We start from the raw sequence: 20,268 nt of genomic DNA, 5'->3' as shown, positions 1-20,268 counted from the left end.
TCCGCCGGATGTTCGAGCTTCACCACGCTTAGCTCAAGCAAAACATTAGAAGGACTTCCACCGTCGACATACCCTCGTCCGTCATGAGCAGCGTCCTCAGACAGTATGTGAGAGAGACACGGACAGCTCGAGATCTAATACTGAGATCCGCCGTTCAGCAGCACGCTCATCGCTCCGAGTTCCCAGCCACGATCCCCGCAAAGACACGCGCAGCGGTGGGGGGGGGGGGGGGGGGCACGGTGGGTCAGTGAGTCGAGACGAGCGCAGAGGGTCGAGGCCGAGGACGAGGGAGGAGTCGCGACGCACCCCAGTCACAGACGCCCTTGTTGCAGACGTGGTGCGAGTCGGAGACGATGCGCATGTCGCCGCAGACCGACGTGTCCTTGCATGGCTTGTAGACGGCGCGAGCCTCGAGGGTAGAGAGGCCTGTTCGCGATTGAGAAGGTCAGGTCCGGGTCGAGGAAGGTCAAGGAGGCGGCAGAACGTACCCTCGGCGCTCGAGACGGGAGCGGCGACCGCAACAAAGGGAGCGACGGCGGCGAGGACGGTGAAGAAGAGCGAGGCGTGCATGATGGCGGGTAAGGGTCCGAGGGAGAGAGAGGACGAGGAAAGGAAGAAGCAGTCGAACGCCGTGAGGCCCATCTTGTACGCCCGCCGCCGGGGCCCGAGTCCCTCAGAAAAGCCGGCGTCTCCCTCCTCTGCGCGACATCAATGCAGCTGCACCCCCTCGAGTGCTGCCCGGCCAAGAGGGAGGGACCGTTTCGCGCGCCCGGACCGACGAGACGGCTCGGCCCCGCAGCGAGCGGTCGAGCAGGACAGCTCGATCGCCCATGCATGGACGTCTCGTCTGTTGCAGAAGCTGGAGCGTGGACGCCGAAGAACGAAGCGAGGGTGCCGCGAGGGACAAGGAAGACGATCGAGCGCCCTCTTCTCTCTGCCGGGCCCGAGGCTCCTCGCGCCCTTGTCTGCGCCCGTGCGACATGTTGTGCATGCTGCTCGTCGAGTACCAGGAGCTCAATGCCCCGACGCCGCTCGGTAAAGCGCGCGAAGGCGAGCCGAGAACGAGTTGCGCTCGGCGGACTCGTAGAAGCGCCTCGCCGGAAGCAGCACCGCAATTCATTAAGGACGAGCGGCCTTGGAAGCGCGCGACAGGCTCCACCGTGCACGCGAGGAAGCAGCCAGGACCCTCGTCTCGCGCTCGACCGCCCGGCCTCCTTTTTTCCGGGGTCGCCCCGCGAGCCACGCGAGCTCGAGGGCAGGGTCCGCCTGCGGTGCGCAGAGAGGCGAGGAGCGAGAGCGCGCACGCCGTGCAGCTGGTGCAGTCGCAAGAATGCGAGCGAGTGAAGTGGCAGAGCGAAAGAGGCGCGTCGCCGAGCAAGCGGCGCTCGAGCGAAACAGGCAAGCGAGCGCGCTCCGGTCGCCGAGAAGGTCAAAGCGCCGACAGCGCTCTTGCGGTCCGCGGCGTCGCCTCGGCGTCGGCCAGCAAGCGGCTTCCGCTCGATCGTGCGGCTCGAAGCTATCGGAAGCTGGCGAACAAGGTGCGGGCAGAAGGCCGGCGGCGAACCCGACTCGCAGGCGACGCAGCAGCTCTCGCGGCGGTTCTCTCGCACGCACAGCTCTCTGAGGACGTGAACGACCGTGACGGGATAGGATCAAACGTTTTGCGTTCACGGACCAGCCGCAGCATCAAGGAGGAAGTACAGAGAGGAAAAGAGAGAACGGCCGCTCAGCCAGAGCCGGCGCCGTTGACGGCGTAGCTGCGATTCGCGAACACTGTCAGTGCCTCGACTGACACAGAGAGAGAGGAGGCCGCAGACGCACCGAGAGTTGCGCGAGCCGGTGAAGCGCCACGAGACGTTCGACAGGACGACGTTCTTGTCGTTCGTCTGCTGGCCGCCGTTGAGCTTGGTGAAGGCGTTGTAAATCACGTCGGCGCTCGTCGACGTGCGCACGTACTGGTCGTCGAAGGCGTCGGCTGCAGAGGAAGGAGATAAGTGAGCGACCCGGCTCGTCGAGAGTCGACGACGAGGAGGAAGGCGGGGAAGGGGAGGAAGCGGACGATGGGGTGGGACAGCCAAGGGCTACGACGGGCACGAAGGAGAAAGAGCGAGAGGCTCACCGATGTAGAGCGTCTGCGAGACGCCGTTCGAGGTCGTGAAAGTGGCGCCGAGGCCGCAGTACGCCGCACGGGCCGCGTTCTCGTCGCCGTTAAAGTCGGCGAGCATCGTGTTGAGCGACACCGCAAAGCCCGGGACATTGTCGTCGTAAGGATACAAGCACCAGCTGTGCCCTGTGTTGACGACGAGAACGGTCAGCTCAAGAAGAAACGACAGAGGAGACTTTGAGGAGGAGGACGCACCGTTGGTCGAGTCGGTCGCCGAGTTGGTGTGGTACCACGACACGATGGCGCCCGTGTTGGTCCCCGTGAAGCTCTTGACGCCGCTGGACGAGACGACGTCCGACTTGGTCGAAAGCTGGTAGTTGGCGGCGCTCGCGACGGCCTTCTTGACGCACTTGGTGCCCGACTTGGTGTAGCCGCTCTTGCAAGCTGTCACGGCGACGAACCAGAGTGTCAGGATCGTCGTCGACGCCTGAGAGGCGACAGAGGGACGAGGAAAAGGAGGACGTACTCCACGAGCACTTCTTGCTGCTCAAGCACACCCGCTGCGCATTCGCCGGGATCGTCTGCTTGCACTGCGACGTCTTCGAGCAGCTGACCGCACGCCGCTCGAGAGCCCCTGCGACGTCTGGAGGTGAGGACGAGACTAGGCGTCAGGTCTCGCGGTCGCTCGAGAAAGAGAGAGAGAGTCGGGGCGCACCTTCCGCCTGGGAGGTCTCGAGGGCCGTCACGACGTCGAGCTCGTCCACGGCGACAGGTGCGGCGCGTGTGACGAGAGGGGCGAGGGCGGCGAGCGCAGAGAGGAAGATCGAGGAGCGCATGGTCGTCGAGGTTGAGCGGATGTGGCTTGAGCGGCGAGGGAGAGGGAGGAGCGCGGGAAGGAGACGGTTGTCGACGAGAGCGCGACGGGCAGAGCAAGCTGGAGAGCACGCAGCAGGACCGGTGCAGCGAGGTGCGCCCCCAGCACTCTCGCCGACGAGGAGCGACCCTTGTTCCACCGGCGCAGAGGGCCAGCTTCTTCGAAGCAGGGTGCGCCGGCCGACCGCCCGTTGAGCGTCTCGATCGTAGCCAGACACGCATGAAGCCGGCTGCGGCCATGCGTGCGGCTGGGAAAGCCGGACGGCGTCGACGCAAGTCGATCAGGGTGCTCGAAGCGTTTCTAGACCGCTCGCGGGGAGGAGAGGGAGCGCGCCCTGTTTTCGGAGCGAGCGCGGCAAGCCCTGCGGCCGACTCGGTGCCACCTCGCGCGCATGCAGCAGTGCATGCTGTCGCTGAGCCCGACACGCGCATCTGCCCGCTCGCGCGGCGGTGAGAGCGGCGAGGCGAGGCGAGGCGAAACTTGCGGGGAAGAGGCCGCCGCGAGCGTGGCCAGCTCCACCGTAGCGGCGCAGCTGTGCGCACAGGTCGTGCGCAGGCAGGTGGCAAGACCGCCGAGCGGTGCACGCCGTCGCGAGGCGGCGAGTCGGAGGGAGGGGGAAGAGTGGGCGAGCGGCGGCGGGGGAGCTCTGGCGAGGAGGACGAGGTGGCGCGTCGAGAGCTGGCTGCCGCGAGCATGTCGACACAGTCTCGGCGGCTGGGACTCTTGTGCGGACGGAGTGAGCGGGCAGGGAGAGAGAGAGGAGGGAGGACGCTCGGCTCGGCTCGAGCGGCAAGGTCTCTGTCAATCGGCGAGCACTCGAACGATTGTCTCCCTCGCCGGTTCACGCATGCCCACTCGTGCCTCTGCTTCAATCGCGACGGCCGAAAGAAGACTGCAGAGCGGGGCAAGTGCGCTAGGCAAAGTCTCCTCGCTCCAACCTGCCGATCTCCTTCTCGACTGCGCCGAGCCCGGCATCGCTCCTTGCGGGTTGGCGACCAGCTGGCACGACTCGACAGGTCGCACTCGCCGACGCCGGCGCCGCGTGCCGGCCCGCGAGCGTCATGCGCGTCGCCCATGCTCGTCGTCGACGAGCCCTGCTCCTCGACCCTCGCTCCTTCTCATCGCTCCTTGCGCCACACGAGCAGCGGCCTGCTGAACCCACCTTCCTCCCGCTCGATGTGCTTCTCGAGCACGAAGCCGGCGGCCTCCATCTCGCGCTCGAACGGCGGCCGCAGCTCGATGCGCTTGAAGACGTCGCGCAGGTCCTTGTTGCGCTTGACGGCGCGCTTGTAGTTGTCCCACTCTTGCGCTGCGTGGCGAGAGCAGAGTCAGTATACCGAGACGGGCGCAAGGAAAAGAGGAGAACGAGAGGGACTCACGCTCGATGATGACGATGCCGCCGACCGGGAGGAACGTGTACAGCGAGCCGAACAGGCGCAGCATGCCCTCGTCGCCGTGATGCAGGTGCAGCCACTTGGTGATCGAGAAGAGCGTGACGACGTCGAACCGGGCTGCCGCTGGTGGCTCGATAGCTGGCGACTCGTCGGCGGCCGGCTCGGCGACAGGGCGCTCGTCCTTGATCGGCGGTGCGCCGCTGCCGCTCGACGCGCTCGCCGCCCGAGTGCGCATCTCGACCTGGAAGCGCTCGAACCAGCCGTCGAGCATGATGTTGCCCTGCAGAAAGTCGACGCGCGGGTCGCCGTCCTTGAGCCCTCGCGCGGCGGCGGCCGCCCAGCAGTCGTCGATGAGGAGCGGGTCGATGTCGACGCCGACGACACGGGCTGCGCCGAGGCATTCGAGGGCGTCGAGGGCAATCTTGCCGCTGTTGGTGCCGATGTCGAGGAGGGTGCGGCCGCGAAAGAGGGCTGGGTCGAGGAGCGAGAGGCGACCGTCGAGCGAGTTGGGGGCGTCGGCCGTGACCGCGGGTGCGCCGGTGGAGCCCGGCCGGAACGAGTAGTAGCTGCGGTAGTTGCCGTACGGCCACAGCTCGCGGTGGTTCTGCTTGTTCTTTGCCGACCCGGTCGAGCTGCGAGGGAGAGGAGCGGGATCAGCTCTGGGGGAGAGGACGGCGGCCAGAGGGGGTTGTGTGCTCACGTTGGAGGCGTCTCGCAGTGCGGCTGGCTCATCTCGTTGTCGGCGAGAGGGTGGTTGAGGCGAAAGTACCTTCATCAGTTGCCTCCGGCTTGGTCTCCCCTCCTCCTCCCGCTCACAGACAAACAGGCCCTGCTGCTGCCTCAGATCTACTCAGCTAGCCTGCAAGCTTGAACTGCACCCGACAGCGCGCGCACGACGTCTCTCCCCGAGGTCGCCCACCGCCTGTCCCTCGCTCGACATGGGGCAGCCACTTCCAGCCGACCCACGTGCGTCGCGCGCCTCTCTCTTGTTCACTCGTAGTGTACACGAACTGACCTTCACTCCTCAGCCCCGCGCCTGCAACCGCCCTCGAGCCCTCCCCAACGTCCCCCCACCACCGCGTCATTGTCACCCGAGCCACCAGCTCTGGCGACTCCTTCACCGCCAACCACTCGCACCCGCCTCCCGCATCACCAGCGCTTCAACTCGCCCACATACGGCCTCGATCCCGAGGTCGTCGCCCTCCTCGGACGCTCTCCTCGCGTCGAGCCGTCGCCTCCCTCCTCGTCCGCGCACTTCGTCTCGCCGCCTCGCACGCCCTTTGACAGCACCTCAGCCAGCGCTAGCACCGCGTGGGACCGGTGGCTCAACGAGCGCAGCAGCTACCGGCGCGCACTGCCGCTCTCGGTACCCTCGGCCGACCTCGTCAGCAGCCTCGGGCGCGTGCGGGACTCGGCAGAGCGGCTCCGCGAGGCCGAGGCGCGCATGGCCGGCGGCCAGACGGCGAGAGCGTCGGCAGCGCCCACGAGCCGGCTCCCCGACACGCTCACCAACTTTGCCGACTCGCTCGAGGAGCCGCGCCGGGCGCTCGAGCAGGTCCGGCAGCGCCTCGACGAGACGAGGCAGCGCGTCGCGGCCGTCGCGGCCAACACGAGGAGGCGAGAAGTCGAGCTGGACGAGGCGGCGGAGCGGGCGAGGGCGCAGGCGCGCGACAGCCTGGACCGCACGGTCGACTTTGCCTCGAGGTGCGCTCGCTTCTCTTCCTTCCTCCTGCGAGGCACGTCCTCACATTCTCTCGCTCCCAACAGACTTGATCACCTCGCCAACACGCTCAACTCGATCGCGCAACGTGCCTCGGCCCTGTCGCCAGCCCTCGAGCCGCTTCGCCAACCTGCTCGACCGGCGGACCTCGTCAGCTCGGCCGCCGAGCTCGAGCCGCCGAGCATCGCCGCGCAGACCAACAGCATCCGCGACACGGTGCGGCAGCTCATGCTCGCCTCGCGCCGCGTCTCGTCCGCCGTCGACCGCCACCGCGAGCTTGCGGTCGGCGCCTCGACCTCGCCGGCGCCGGCCCTCGACGAGCCTCTGCGCGTCGTCGTCCTCTCTTCCACTTCCTCGTCCGACCCAATGGCTCACCAGCCCGACACGTCGCCAAACCCGTCCGGCCTCCTCCTGCCCACCTCGACCCACTTCACCTCCTCGCCCGCCTCCCTCTCCCCTTCTCCCTCACCGGACGCCGCCTCTCTGCGCGCACCCTCTACCTCCTTCCCGCCCCGTCCACCTACCGCATCCGAGCGCGAGAACTACCCGGGCGAGCGCGCCCAGCTGCTGCGCATCGCGGCGCTCCAGGCCGACATTGCCGCCCGGGCAGGCGAGCTGCGCACCTTGCGCGAGCGAGGGCGCGAGGTCGACCGGGAGCGGCGGGCGCTCGAAGGTGGCAGCGGTGGAGCAAGCGCGGGAGCTGCAGCTGGAGCGGGTGCGGGTCTGCTCGAGGACAAGGACGAGGAGGACGATGACGGGCTGCGGGGCGCGCCGTTCGCGAGGGCCGAGCGCATCCCGCTCTTGCTCGACGGGCGCACAGGGAGGGGCCTCGCAGAGCAACACGATGAGGGTGCGGGTGCCGGCGGGAGGAAGCGCGCGAGGACGGCGGCAGAGCTGAGGCGCGAGTACGAGGTGTGGGCTTTTTGCGGGAGGTGAGCGAGGGAGGTCGTCGAGCGTCTCTCTGTTGTTGCCAATACCCTTTCGCCCTGCTCACAAAAGCTCGAGAGACGAGAACGAGCGAGTGATGCACTGCAAATGCGACAACAAGGGGTGCGGGAGGAAGACGATGCGAGATGTGCGACAGGAGAGATGCGAGGGGGTAGCAGCAACAGATGGTGTGGAGTGCGAGGAACGAGTGGAACAAGGTGGTAGTGTATAAAGAGACGGGAAGAACGAGGAGAGCGAGAGAGAGAAAGGGAGAGGGAGGGGGAGCTAGTGATCGGTCGACCCGCCGTTGACGTTCGCCGACTCGTGCCCTGCGGTGCCGTCATCGTCGTCCTTGCTCTCGACGAGCTTTTTGGTGTAGTCGGCGAGGTCGGCGGCGAGCGCTCGCAAGCTCGAACCCGACTTGACGAGCCAATGGTTGACTGCGCGAGGAGGAGAGGCCGGGTCAGATCGAGGCCGAGGCTGCAGAGGACGACGAGAGAGAGAGAGAGAGACGAGGACGCACTCTGACCGGACGTCATGACGGCCGGGTGGTCGCCGAGAGTGCTGTCGAGGCCCGAGATGGCGACCTGCGAGTTTGAGAAGGTCAGTCTAGTTCGCGCGCACAGGGGGGAAGAGGCAGAGAGGGAGGTCGGGACGCACAATACGGGCCGGGCTCAGGTCCTCCTGTCGCTCGTACTCGCGCATCTCGCGGGTGGCCTGGATGCCGTCGACCTCGGGCATCTGGATGTCGCACCACACGAGGTTGGGCCGGAACTCCTTGAAGCGCTCGATGGCCTGCGCGCCGCCGCTCGCCTCGGCGAACGTGACCTTCTTCGTCTTGAGGAACGTGACGAGGATGCGGCGCGCGATCGGGTTGTCGTCGACGATGAGGACGCGAGCGGGCGAGGGAGCTTGCTGGGCGGCGGACGAGTCGGCGGGCTTGTCGGCGGGCAGGCCCGACACGAGCGTTTTCTTGGCGCCCTGCGCGAGCGAGCCCGTGCGCTCGTCGTCCTCGACGAGCTTGGACGCGTCGGCGACCGATGGTCGGTCCTCAGGCTCGGCCGACGACGACGGCGTGCGGCTCTGCGGGTCGAACAGGCTCGCGAGCTCCTCGCTCAGGTTGCGCGTGACGGGTTTGGGCAGGCCCTGGATCGAGCCGGTGCCCGTAACGCCCTCGAGCGGGACGACGACGGTCGCGGTCGTGCCGACACCGGGCGCCGACTTGTACCGGAGCGTGCCGCCCATGCGCTTGACGATGCTCTCGGCGACTGCGAGACGACGAGGGCAAAGAGTCAGACGACGTGCTCAACAGGAGAGTGGGAGACAGGGACGCACTGCTGACGCCGAGCCCTGCACCGTTCGTGAACGAGTCCTCCTGGCGGAAGGCGACAAAGCTGTGCGGGCACTCGAGGGTCAGTGAGGGTCGCACAGAAGTACAGACAGGACTCGGCGACGCACAGGTGATCGCGCAGAAACTCCTGCGACATGCCCTTGCCCGTGTCCTCGACCTCGAAGCGGATGCGGCGTGCGCCGTCCGTGCACGGGATGCCCTCGGGCGCGACGACGAGCGTGATCGAGCCCGTCGACGTGAACTTGAGCGCGTTGCCAAACAGGTTGATGAGGACGCTGTGGGCGAGAGAGTCTGTCAGTAAGGCGCTCGAGCAAGGAAAGGACCGAGGGAGAACGAGGCGGACGCACCGCTTGAGGCCGCCGATGTCGACCTTGGCCTTGACGCCGGACGGCAAGCTCGTGCGCAGCATGACGTCGACCTTCTCGACAGCCGACGAGTTGCTCTGGCCCTCGTCGCCGGCGCGCATAGCGGCGAGGCGCTTGGCCTTGTGCCAGCACGACTTGACGACGTCGATGACGAGCGACTCGAGGTCGACCTCGGTCAGGCTCGCCGAGACCTGGTCGCCGTTGTTGAGCTTCGAGACGTCGAGCGTGTCGTCGAGTACTTCTCGGAGCGACTGGAGGCAGATCTCGGCGACTTCGAGGAGCGGGTCGATCGAGGCGAGTGCGCTCGGCTCGGTCATGGTCCGGATGAGCTCGAGTTGCGAGCCGATGGCGAACATGGGGGTGCGGAGCTCTGCGAGGAGGGGAGAGAGGCAGGTCAGTGAGCTGAACCGAGGCGAGGCGCCGGTGCGAGGGAAGGGAAAAGGGAGGAAAGGGACGCACCGTGCGAGACCTGCGACAGGAACGCCTGCTTGGCCTTGTCGGCGGCGAGGATGCGCTCCTGCAGCATGCCGGCGACGAGGAGCGCGCCGACGCTCTGGACGAAGCGCTGGTCGGTCGCCTCGTACTGGAAGTGCTGCTTGCGCGAGCCGACGACGACATAGATGGCGGGCTCGCCCTCGTGGTCGAACACGGGCACGGCGACGACGGCCCGGACGTCGGGCGTGAGGATGCCGGCGAGCGGCGTGTTGAGGGTCGGGTTCGGGTTGTCGGACGTCGGCAGAGGAGCCGAGAAGGAAATCTGGCCGGTCTGTGCGTGCGGGACAACGTCAGGAGGGGACAGATACGACGAGACAGCGAGCGAGGACGCACCTTGTGCCAGTCGGCGAGCGCCTGGGCGATCGAGTTGACGCCGGAGCCCGAGTTGACGACGGCCTCCCAGTCCTTCTTGCGGCTCGCCGTCGCGGCGTCCGACTGGCCGCACTCGGCGTCCATGATCGACACGAACCCTGGACCGTGCAGCTTGGCGTCGCGACGGTGAGGAGCGCTCGCCTTGCGCTTCTGCAGGTACTCGTCGCGGCCGGTGAGGGCGTTCGGCGAGGCGGGCGGCGTTGGTCGACCCGACTGCGCCGAGGCTGGTCGCGACTTGCCGAACTGGCTCGACGTCGAGGTAGGCGAAGGAGGCGGCGTGAGGTCGGTGGCCGAGTGGTTGAAGCCGCGCAGGTCGAGGACGAAGGCAAAGTCGGAGCCGGTCCACCGGTGCAGCTCGGCCGCCGTGCCGCTGAAGTTGCACGGCAGGGTGGTGGCGCTGCTGACGAGGTTGCGCGACGGCCAGACGATGAGCGAGTTGAGGACGTCGCGCAGGTAATCTTGCTGACCGTCGGTCGCGCGGCGGCGTTGCTGCTCAAACGCGAGCTCGACTGCGGATGACGAGCACGGTGAGCTCCAGCTCGACCTTGGAAAGAACGAGAGAGAGGAACGAGGGACGCACACTCCTTGGCGGCCATGTCGGCGAACTGCTTGAGCATGCGCTCTTGCCGGTCGGTGAGCTTTGGGCGCGGCGTCTCGTGGATGAGGCACAGGGACCCGACCGGCAGGGCGTCGACGTCGGCTTCTGCGGGAACAGGCTCGATCGAGGTGGACGGCAGGTAGATGTCTGCGTGCGAGGGACACAGGGTCAGGACGGGGTGGCCTCGACTAGTCGACCCGGCTCGTGTCGGGAAAGGGAGGGAGCTCACTGCTCGAGGCGAAGAACTGGATGCGGCCGTCTCCTTCTTGCACGAGCGGGCTGCGCCGGAAGCGCCAGTCCTGCGCCGTGTTCGGGATCTGGAAGCACCCGGCGCTGCGCGGCTTGGCCATGCCGTGCGGGCAGAACGACGCCGAGAGCGGTACGACGGCCTGGGGCGCGCTCGGGTCGCGCTCGTTGTCGTCCCAGCCGCTCGTCGACACGAGGAGGACGCGGTCGTCGAGGACGACGTTGATCACGACGGCGTCGACGTCGAACACGTCGCGGGCGAGGGATGCGAGCTCGTCGATGGCCGGGATGCGGCCGACCTCGTACAGCGAGTACCGGCGCAGGACGCGACGACGCTCTTGCTCGCGAGCTGCGGGGCGTGCCAGGTTGGTCAGCCCTGTCGTGCCTGGCGGGCAGGGGAGAGAGGGAAGCGAGGGACGCACGGCTTCGAAGCGCAGGGAGGTAGCCCTCGCGGCGGTAGAACGCGCGGGCAAAGTCGACGTCGGCGCCGTCGCGAGGCAAGGTTGGCGGCGGTGACGAGCTGGCGGACGACTCGCCGCCGCTGAACACAAAGTCCCGCGGTCGCTCGACCGGGGCCGCCTCCATGTCGGTCGCGCAAGAGCCGTCGTCGTAGCGGTGCACGAGGGCGGCCCAGGGCGGCGAGTCGGGCTTGGGCGGTGGTGCGGCGTCATGGCTGCTGCTGGACGAGGCGGCGGCGAACGAGGCCGAGGGGGAAGGCGGCGCGATGGCGACGAAGAGGGGAGGGGCCATCACCACTGGGGCACAGGCGCGGCGCGCAAGAGGTGGGGTGCTTGGTGGGTGCACGCAAGCTGGTGGACGGGCGAGCACAGCACAGCACGGCTCTGGCGAGGCTCTGGTCGAGAGCGGCGGGCCGGCCCTTCCCCCTCCCAAGCTCGTCGATCTTGCTTCTCCGCGCGCGCGTCTGCGACAACGGCCAGCTGGGGCAATCTCTCCGCACCACGCCGGTCCGTGCCTGACCTCGTCCTGCGGTCTGGCCGCCTGCTGCTGCCACAACGTTGACGAGTCGCCGCGTCGTCCTCGCCGCTCGCCGTTCGCATCGCGATGCGCCTCGCAGGAAAGCTCTCGGTTCTCCCACCGTCGACGTCTACGAGAGCGAGGACCCGCTCTCGACCAGGGGCAGGACGCGGAGAAGGCGGCGACGATCACGAGAGCGACGAAAGAGGTGGTCCGAGCGACCCAAGTCGATGACGCGCTCTGGCCGCCAACTTTCTTCCTCCGAGCTGCCGACGCCCGGCCCTCGTGTGGGCGACCGCTGCACACGCGGGCAAGGGCGGACACGAGAAGCTTCTCAGCGAGATTGAAAAGCGCAGGCGCCGAGCAGCTTCCGCCGAGGTGCAGCTGCCCACCTTCCCAGTCATGGCGAGCGTCGGCTCACGCAAAGCGATAATGCGCTTCGACTCTCGAGAGCGGGAGATCTTGCGCTCCTCGTAACGACGGGCTCCGCACGGCTGGTCGTCCTCGTCGCAGATCTACCCGCCAGCTCGTGCGCTCGCTCGATGGCCTGTCTCTGGGGCCCTCTCTGCGCTCGCGGCCGGCACGAGAGCAGAAAGTGACGCGTGTGTTGCAGACAGCGACGAGAACCCGCGCAGGCTCACCCTCGCTCGACAATGTCCCACCCGCTGCGGACGGTCGGGCAGAGAGGGCGTGAGCGGCTGGCGGCGTCGCGGAAGGCCAGCGCGCACGAGAGAGAGAGAGGGGTCGAGAACGCACTGGTAGACCTGGTGGAGGACGTCGATGGCGAAGCGGCTGTAGGTGCTCTGCGGCGTCCCGACGAGGCCGCGTCCCCACGCCGCGACCTGGGCGTCGAGCTGCGGGTACAGGAACTGGGCGAGCGGCGTCTTGTCGTCCTCGTTGCGGAGCCGGTTGAGCCGGCCGAGCGACTCGAGCGCGCCAAAGTCGGACAGGGTAAACGTGCACGGGAAGGCGGTAAAGAAGACGGCGAGGTGAGGGTCGTCGGCGCCGAGCTTCGAGTCGGTCGCGATGAAGAGGGGCGCGTTGAAGGGGAGGAGGTGCGTGGCGCTGTGGAGCGGGCGGCGACAGGTGAGGGTGGGCGACAGGGGCGAGTCGTCGAGGGTGCGGATCTTGGGCAGCGCCGGGAGCGGCGCGTGGTGGTAGGCGCCCTCGCGCTGCGGTCGCGAGTTGGCCCGCTTGACGAGCGTCGCCTCGTCGATGCTCTCCTCGCCGCCCCGCCGAACAAGCCGCTGGCGCTGACGAGCCTCGCTCAGGCCCCACGCCTCGTCGCACACGTCGTCGCCGAGCTTCATCTTGTCGCCGCACAGCTTGTCCCACACGCCGCGCATGTTGTCGTCGGCGTTCTGCTGGAACACGCCGTCGCCGACGCGCAGGTGCAGGCCGTGGTACCGCCCGGCGCCGCCGAGCAGGTCGCGCACCTCGTCGGCGACGGCGTCGACCGCCTCGGTGCGGAACACCATGGCGCGCCGGAACACGCCGCGCGCGTCGTACCCGGCGTCGCTCACGAGGCGCAGCCGGTTCGTGCCGAACATGCTGCCGACGTGGACGAGCTTGTGCGAGGCCGAGTCGCGCGCGAGCTGGTCGATGTCGATGCGGCTCGTCCACTTGTCGAGCGGGTCGGCGTCGTCGGCCGAGTCGTAGAACCGGTACTGGTACATCGTGTCGTCGCGGAGCGCAAACACGTCGCGGCGCTCGCCGTGGCGGTCGGGCTTGGCGAGGTCGAGCTCGCCCGCGAGCCATGCCATCGACATGTTGGAGCGGCGCTTGACGGGCACGAGCTGCTCGGCGTCGCTCAAGTCGACGAGGAAGCTCCAGTCGACCGTCGTCCAGTCCCAGAAGCCGTCGCACTCGCGCGGGATCGGGTCGGTCGTCGAGCCCTCGCCGAACTCGACGCAGTGCTCGAGGCCCTCCTTGGTCGCCATCTCGAGCCGCCGCTGCAGCTTGTCGAACGAGATGTACGGGATGGCGTGGCCGACCCACACGGGCGGGAGGAGGAGGGTGCGCTTGAGGAGGAAGGCGAGCGTGAGGGCGTTCTCGAGCGAGATGCGCTGGTTGTGGTAGCCCGAGTGCGGCGAGTACGCGAGGTACCGGTCGGCGAACGGTGAGGAGGGATCAGGGGAAGCGACGAGGGAGGGAGGGCGGACGGTGACGTCGACTGGGCCGGTGCCGCTGTCGGAGGAGGGAGGTCGAGGTGGACGGGGAGGAGGTCGAGGAGGCGGTGGTGCCGGCGCCGGCTCATCGCGCAAGGGCGGGCGCTGCTTCGACAGGTCCTGCGGCTCGACCGCTTCGACTCGCGGAGGACGCTCGACCGCCGTCGGCTGCGCCGGCGCTGCCCGCAGCGCCGACTCGTCCTCGAGGACGGCGACCGGCGGCAAGGGGCCGTCGCTCGACCCGCTCGATCGCCACAGGAGCAGGCCCGCCGCCAGCGCCAGCAGGACGACCCACCGCACGCGGCCGCCGCGCAACCTGCCGCTCAGCCCGGCGTGGAAGCCCCTCGCGCCTCGAGATGCGCCGGGCGGCCCTCCTCCCGGGGTGTAGAACGGCAGGCTTGGCGACCCCTTTCGAGGCGGCGGGCGGGACTGCCAGCGGTCGTCATCGGCGGTGCTTGTCGAGGGATGGTACGAGGAGGTGGGAGGCCGAGAGCCGCTCGAGCGGATGCGGGGAGAGGTGGGTGCGCGGGAGGTGGTCGCGGAGGACGAGAGCTGGCGGCGGTGCTGGTCGGGGTCGGGCCCGAGGGCTGCGCCGTGCGGCGGGTAGCGCTGCATATGGCGGGCGTGGCGGCCGCGGTCGAGGCTGAGGCTGTAGGGGACGCAAGATGAGCGATCGACTCGAGCAGGAGAAAGGGAGGGAGAACGGCTCGCGCACCTCGGTACAGGCTGGACGAGGCTCGGCGGGTCGAGCTGAGTAGCTGCGGGAGCTGCTCGCGCAGTCTCTGCAGTCGGGAGCGCACGAGCGGGAGCGTGAGGAGCGACAGTCGGAGGTCCGGCGCGGGTTGCAGCAGATCCTCCTCCCTCGTCGACCACACGCCACCGCTGGGCAAGAGCGACACCCGCCGGGCTCGCCAACTATGCTGCCAGCCTCGACCGCCCGCAACAGCTCTGCCCTGAGCTTTCCACTCGCTCTCGTCGTCCCTCCCCTCCCTCGAGGCGATGAGGACGGCCACGGCAACGCTTGACGCTCGCCAGCTCGCCTGAGCGCGCCATCACGGTCATGCGGCCTGTACTGTCTCCCGGTGCAGGTTGCGCGAGCTCTCGAGGCCGCCCGTCTCGGGCCGCCCCGTCGACTCCGACCGCTTCTTGACCGACGACGCGCCGGCTCATCGCACGACCCGGGCAGCTTTCCCGTCCACTTCTGGCTCGCGGTCGAGCTCACGCAGGGTGCGTCCCGCCGCTCTCTCCCTCTTTCTCCCGCTCAGCGACCGAGCCGACGAGGACGACGGGCGCGCGCGCAGGGCTCGGCACGTTCCGCCGTCATCCGTGTGCGTCGAGGTCAAGGTGACGAGCTTCGCCGAGTAACTCGCGCAGAAGGTCGGGCGCGATGCGCTCGAGACGTGAGCGCGAGCGGGCGGGATCTCGCGCTCTCGAGACCGTTCCTTCCTTCTCTCGTCTCTCGAGGACGGTCGTAGATGGCTCAGGGTCTGTGATTGACAACACGTAGGTACTATGCGCGACGAGACAAGCCGTCCTCCACGAAAGCGAGAGAGAGAGAGATAAAAGCGCGCCTTCGCACCCCCGCCGCCGACCTCAGCTCTCCCGACCCCGCTCAACCGCTCCAGCGCTCGCCGCTCGGCGCGCTCATGCGCCGCTCGTGCACGACGGCGAGCGGCGTACTGCGCAGGCCCGCCGTCGCGAGGCGCCTGAGCGGGTCGACCGGGCTGTAGGCCGGCGGCGGCGTCGACCTCGACGACGAGCCCGAGAGCGCGAGGCGCGCACGTTCACGCTCGGCAGGGGTGCCGGTCGTCGTCGCGCGGCGGAGCGGGCGCGCCCCTCCTCCGAGCCCGCGCTGCGCCGCCGCTCCAGCTCCTCCCGCCGCACCGCTGCCCTGCGCCGTTCCGCTCGGCGCGCTCGCCGTGCCGCCCGCCCTCCCGAGCCCGATCTCGCGCAGCTCGTTGGCGAGCGCGGCGAGCGTCTCGTCGTCGAGCGAGTCGAGGAGGTCGAGGTTGTTGGAGCGGTGAGAGTGCGCGTCGAGGAGCGCCGGGTGCCGTGGCTGCCGCTGCTGCTGCTGGGTCGACGAGCGCGACGAGCGGTGCTCGTTCGGCTGCTGTTGTGCGCGCAGTGCGGCGGACGAGGTGCGGCGGGTCGTTCGTGGCGGATGTGGAGGGGTGCGAGGGTCGGAGGTGGTCGCCGCGCCGTCGCGTGGGGTGGAGCTGGGCGACGAGGCGGACGAGACCGACTCGACAGGGGCGTGCTGGGCGTCGGAGTCCATGCTGGGCCGGGCTGGAGCTCGTTCGAGGCGGCGCGAGGGGTGTGCGAGGTGCGGCGGAGAGTCGAAGGGCGAGCCGGGCCGAGGAGAGGGTGGGGGGTGGAGGGGGAGCGAGACGAGCTCGGGCGGGTCGCACAGGTGGACGCGGGTGGCGACAGGGCTCTTGCGTTGCTCGTGGGCGTGGTCGCAGGTGGTCGAGGGTGGTGTGAAGGCGGGGAGAGAGAGAGCGAGCCGATGCTCCGCTTGGGACGACTCGGTGGCCGGCTCAAGCCCGCGGGCTCGGCTCATGCGCTCGGCGCTGCCGCCTGAGCTCGATGGTAGAGCTGTGGTGAGAGGCTGAAGGCGGCTGCATCTGGTACCGAGCGCTGCGGGTCGGTCGAGCTGATGAGGTTGGCGGCGAGGGCGAGCTGGACGACGACCACGCCGTTCAGGCGCCTGTTGCGACGGGCAGAAGGTGCAAGGCTGAGCTAGACGACCGAACGAGCTGCTCAAAGAGCCCACCCGAGCCCGTCGAGGCGAGGTCGCTCATCAGCTGGAACCTCGAGCTCGAGCGAGGATGAGAGGACCGGCTCGCTCCTCTCCCACCGCCACCAGCACAGCCCCAAGCTCACCATGGGAGGCAGCCAGCTCTCGCAGCTGCGTGCAAAGCTCAAGGACAGCGGCCTCAACCGCCAGTCAAACCCGCGCGACCAGCGCAAGCGCTCAAAGCAGCGCAACGACCACTCGGCCACCTCGCTCGTCCACCGCACCTCCAAGCTCCAGCAGATCCACGACCAGTTCAACCTCTTTGACGTCCGCGACGAGAAGACCAAGTTCGCCGTCGTCACCCGCTCGGGCAAGGAGGAGGGCGGCGTAAAGGGCATGCCCGGCCGCGCTCGTGCGGCCGGCATCGAGTCGGTTCGTCCCCTTTCACTCTCGTGGACAGCCTTTCCGAGTCCCTGGCACTGACTCTCGAGCGAGCGCGCGCCGCCCCCCTTTCCCGCAGCGCAAGAAGTCGCTACTCCCCATGCTCGACGCCCGCACCCACGCCTCGACTTTCGTCGACCACCGCTTCGGCGAGGCCTCGTCGACCCTCACGCCCGAGGAAAAGGCCCTCGAGCGCTTCACGGCCGAGCGCCAGTCGCGCCTGAGCGGCAACAAGAAGGCGCGCTTCAACCTCGAGGACGGCGACGACGAGGGCGGCGAGATCTCGCTCACGCACGGCGGCCGCAAGCTCGGCTTCGGCGACGAGGACCAGCTCGAGGACGCGGGCGGGTGGGGCGGGCTCGGGCCGGGCGAGGGCGCCAACCGCGAGCCGTTGATGAACCGGAGGAAGATGGGCGCAGAGCCAGAGCCGGAGGAGGTCCGTCCTTCCTTCCTCTCGCCTCGTCTCGTCAGTCGCCGTTGCAGGACTGACTCGACTTACGTGCCGCAGGATCCCGACCGCAAGAAGACGCACGCCGAGATCATGAACGAGGTCGTCGCCAAGGCCAAGTTCCACAAGGTGCGCCCGCTTCGCGCCTCTCTCTCCTCGTGTCGCGGCCTATCTCTGACACTATCGCTTGCGCACACAGGCCGAGCGCCAGAAGATGAAGTCGGCCGACGACGAGACGCGCCTCGAGCTCGACCAGGGCCTCAAGGACCTGCGCGGCATCCTCGCCGGCGGCGGCAAGGGCTCGGCGGCGAGGCCAGCGGCGGCCCCTGCAGCCGGCGCAGCCGGCGCAGCAGCAGCAGCCTTCGTCGACGAGATGGACGACGAGGACGACGAGGACGACGACGAGGAGGAGGAAGAAGGCGACTCGGACTCGGACGAGGAGAGCGACGCCGGCTCGACCTACGAGCTCAACGACGACGAGCTCGAGGCCGCCCTCGCCGCCGCGTCGTCCAAGTCGGGCGTCGACCGCGACCTCCTGCGCAAGCTCATCGGCTCGGCCGCCGACCGCTCCGAGTCGCCCGAGCCCGCACCGGCCGCCTCGTCGTCCTCCCGCGACGTCGCCGACGCGCCCGCCGCCGACCGTCCCCCTCCTGCCGTCGCACCAGCCGTCGACGACGACGACTCGCGCGACCCGTACGACCTGTACGTGCGGCAGCTCGCGCTCGAGCCGCGCGCGCAGGCGACCAACCGGCTCAAGACGCCGCTCGAGCTCGCGCAAGAGGCGGCCGAGACGCTCCGGGCGCAGGAGCAGCGCCGGCTCAAGCGCCAGAGGGGCGAGGCCGACCTGAGCAGCGGGAGCGAGGACGAGGGCGGCGAGGGCGCGGCCAAGAAGCGCAAGGAGAAGCAGCGCGCGCCGCAGGGCGACGACCTTGAGGACGACTACCTCGAGGAGAACTATGGCAGCGGCGCAGAGGGCGAGGAGCAGGTCGACCAGGAGGAGGGCGCGTTCGGCATGGGGCTCGAGGGCGAGGGCACCCGGCTCGGCGAGGACGATGAGGAGGCTAGCGAGGAGGGCAGTGAGGAGGACGAGGGCAGCGACGAGGAGGAGGACGAGGGCAGCGACGACGAGATGGACGTCGGCGACCTCGACGAGCCCGACTCGGACGACGAGGCGGCAGGAGTGGGCGAGACCGAGGCGCTCGTCGCGTCGACCAGCGCCAAGTTCGACCAGGCCGGCGAGCTGCCGTACACGTTCCCGTGCCCGTCGTCGCACGCCGAGTTTGCGCGCCTGTTGCGCTCGTCGGGCATCCGCGACAAGGATACGGTCGTCGTCGTCAAGCGCATCCGCACCCTGTACCATCCCGGGCTCGCCGAGGGCAACAAGGACAAGCTCCAGGTGTTCGCCAACGTCCTCCTCGACCACGTCATCTTCCTGTGCGCCTCGTCGCCGTCGACGCCGTCGACGTACCGCACCGTCAATTCGCTCCTCCCGCCCCTCCTCACCCTCACGCACGCCTACCCGCTCACGTCGGCGCCGCACTACATCAAGAAGTTGTCGCTCATGCACAAGAACCTCCTGCGCGGCCTCGTCCGCGGCCCGCTCGACCCGGCCGCCAAGACGTGGCCCGGCCTCGCCGAGTTGACCCTCCTGCGCCTCGTCGGCATGGTGTGGTCGACCTCGGACCTGTCGCACCCGGTCGCGGCCCCGGCGCTCCTCCTCATCGGCGAGTACCTGTCGCAGGCGCGTGTCCGCTCGCTGAGCGACCTCGCGAGCGGCCTGTTCCTGTGCACGCTCGCGGCGCAGTACGAGTCGCTCGCGCACCGCGTCGTCCCCGAGGCGGTCAACTTCCTCGGCAACGCCCTCGCGCTCCTCCTTCCTGTCTCGTCGTCGGTCGTCTCGGCAACGGCGTTCCCTGGGTCGTTCCCGACGCCCGACGTCAGCCAGGAGCACACCAAGGCGCTCAAGATCCGGTCGTCGGCGGCGACCAAGGACCTCTCGCCGAGCGCGAGCGTCAACCTCGTCGAGGCCCTCGGCGCGTCCAAGGGCAAGCTCGCGGCCGACAAGGCCGAGCAGCTCAAGGTCGACCTCGTCGCGAGCGCGCTCGCGCTCGTCGAGACGTACCGGGCCATGTACGCCGACAGCGAGGCGTTCCCCGAGCTCTTCTCGCCGCTCGACAGCGTCCTCAAGGCGGTCAAGGCCACCAAGGTGCCCGAGGCGATGCGAGTGCGTCCCCTCGTCTCTCTCCTCGCCTCTCAGTCGATCGAGAAGACTGACCTCTCGCTCCCTCGTGCGCAGCCCGCGCTCTCGTCGACCCAGTCGGCCCTCGGCAAGGCGCTCCGGTTCGCGCTCCAGTCGCGCAAGCCCCTCTTCATGCAGCACCACAAGCCGATCCCGCTCGCGACGTTCCTGCCCAAGTTCGACGAGGGCTTCAACCCGAACCGGCGGTTCGACCCGGACTCGGAGCGCGCAGAGGCGAGCAAGCTGCGCGCGCTCTACAAGAAGGAGAAGAAGGGCGCCGTGCGCGAGCTGCGCAACGACAACCGGTTCCTCGCCGTCGAGGAGGCCAAGCGCAAGAAGGCCGACGACGTCCAGTACGAGAAGAAGGTGCGCTCCCTCTCCCTCCTTCTCTTTCGTACGCCTCGACTGACTCTCTCGCCCCTCGACTGCAGATCTCGAAGATTGTGTCGAGCCTGCAGGACGAGCGCGCCGAGGAAAAGGCGCTCGAGCGGACCAAGGCGAGAGGCCAGCGGCGGGACAAGGCTCGTGCGGGCAAGCGGTAGCGTGGCCGTCGTCGGTGCTGCCGGACTCGGGCGCAGCTGTTTCTTGCGATGCATACGTTCCTCGCGTCGGTCTCTGTACGAGAGAGACGTGCATGACGCCAGCTTTCGGTGCGCCGTCAGGCGCCGCCCTCGGCGCACGAGGTCGACCGCCTCGTCTCGGCTCTCTCCCACTCTCACCCTGTCACTCGACCGCCCTGCTCTCTTTCGTGCTCTGCAAGATAGTAGCCTTGCTCTCCTTCTCGTCGAGGTCATCGGAGAGATAAAAAGGGAGA

The 20,268-nt window shown here is 68.7% G+C and overlaps 7 protein-coding genes across 7 annotated transcripts; 2 read left to right on the top strand and 5 right to left on the bottom strand.

Annotated features, from left to right (window-relative positions):
- Nucleotides 1–306: 306 nt before the first annotated feature.
- RHOBADRAFT_42008 (uncharacterized protein) lies at nt 307–570 on the bottom strand (the record flags this gene model as incomplete). Its single annotated transcript, XM_018413993.1, has 2 exons — nt 307–426; nt 489–570. Coding segments are annotated over 2 exons (202 nt in total), but the record flags the coding sequence as incomplete, so codon positions are not given.
- A 1,077-nt stretch (nt 571–1,647) lies between these two features.
- Nucleotides 1,648–2,958, bottom strand: RHOBADRAFT_51789 (uncharacterized protein). The gene is made up of 6 exons (XM_018416017.1): nt 2,820–2,958; nt 2,631–2,747; nt 2,360–2,548; nt 2,120–2,290; nt 1,822–1,975; nt 1,648–1,757 (listed from the first exon to the last, which is right to left on the bottom strand). The coding sequence occupies exons 1-6, from the start codon at nt 2,938–2,940 to the stop codon at nt 1,727–1,729; spliced, it is 783 nt and encodes a 260-aa protein (XP_018272847.1). The 5' UTR covers nt 2,941–2,958; the 3' UTR covers nt 1,648–1,726.
- Nucleotides 2,959–4,096: 1,138 nt separating this feature from the next.
- On the bottom strand, nt 4,097–5,104 carry RHOBADRAFT_51788 (uncharacterized protein; the record flags this gene model as incomplete). Its single annotated transcript, XM_018416016.1, has 3 exons — nt 4,097–4,287; nt 4,358–5,004; nt 5,073–5,104. 3 exons carry the CDS (start codon nt 5,102–5,104, stop codon nt 4,097–4,099), a joined length of 870 nt encoding a protein of 289 aa, XP_018272846.1.
- A 206-nt stretch (nt 5,105–5,310) lies between these two features.
- Nucleotides 5,311–7,083, top strand: RHOBADRAFT_51787 (uncharacterized protein; the record flags this gene model as incomplete). Its single annotated transcript, XM_018416015.1, has 3 exons — nt 5,311–5,338; nt 5,401–6,076; nt 6,140–7,083. 3 exons carry the CDS (start codon nt 5,311–5,313, stop codon nt 7,026–7,028), a joined length of 1,593 nt encoding a protein of 530 aa, XP_018272845.1. The 3' UTR covers nt 7,029–7,083.
- A 16-nt stretch (nt 7,084–7,099) lies between these two features.
- RHOBADRAFT_51786 (uncharacterized protein) lies at nt 7,100–11,196 on the bottom strand (the record flags this gene model as incomplete). The annotated part of the gene is made up of 11 exons (XM_018416014.1): nt 7,100–7,459; nt 7,543–7,606; nt 7,680–8,287; nt 8,355–8,413; nt 8,478–8,645; nt 8,718–9,105; nt 9,195–9,501; nt 9,564–10,111; nt 10,183–10,347; nt 10,430–10,795; nt 10,869–11,196. The coding sequence occupies 11 exons, from the start codon at nt 11,194–11,196 to the stop codon at nt 7,305–7,307; spliced, it is 3,156 nt and encodes a 1,051-aa protein (XP_018272844.1). The 3' UTR covers nt 7,100–7,304.
- Nucleotides 11,197–11,936: 740 nt separating this feature from the next.
- On the bottom strand, nt 11,937–13,532 carry RHOBADRAFT_12797 (uncharacterized protein; the record flags this gene model as incomplete). The annotated part of the gene is made up of 1 exon (XM_018412106.1): nt 11,937–13,532. A coding segment is annotated over one exon (1,596 nt), but the record flags the coding sequence as incomplete, so codon positions are not given.
- Nucleotides 13,533–16,473: 2,941 nt separating this feature from the next.
- Nucleotides 16,474–20,064, top strand: RHOBADRAFT_51784 (uncharacterized protein; the record flags this gene model as incomplete). Its single annotated transcript, XM_018416013.1, has 6 exons — nt 16,474–16,758; nt 16,847–17,203; nt 17,276–17,344; nt 17,415–19,439; nt 19,512–19,820; nt 19,886–20,064. 6 exons carry the CDS (start codon nt 16,474–16,476, stop codon nt 19,994–19,996), a joined length of 3,156 nt encoding a protein of 1,051 aa, XP_018272842.1. The 3' UTR covers nt 19,997–20,064.
- Nucleotides 20,065–20,268: the final 204 nt, after the last annotated feature.

This window comes from Rhodotorula graminis (genome assembly GCF_001329695.1).
Source record: "Rhodotorula graminis WP1 unplaced genomic scaffold RHOBAscaffold_3, whole genome shotgun sequence".
NCBI lineage: Eukaryota > Fungi > Basidiomycota > Microbotryomycetes > Sporidiobolales > Sporidiobolaceae > Rhodotorula > Rhodotorula graminis.
This window is presented reverse-complemented; position numbering and strand designations above follow the sequence as displayed.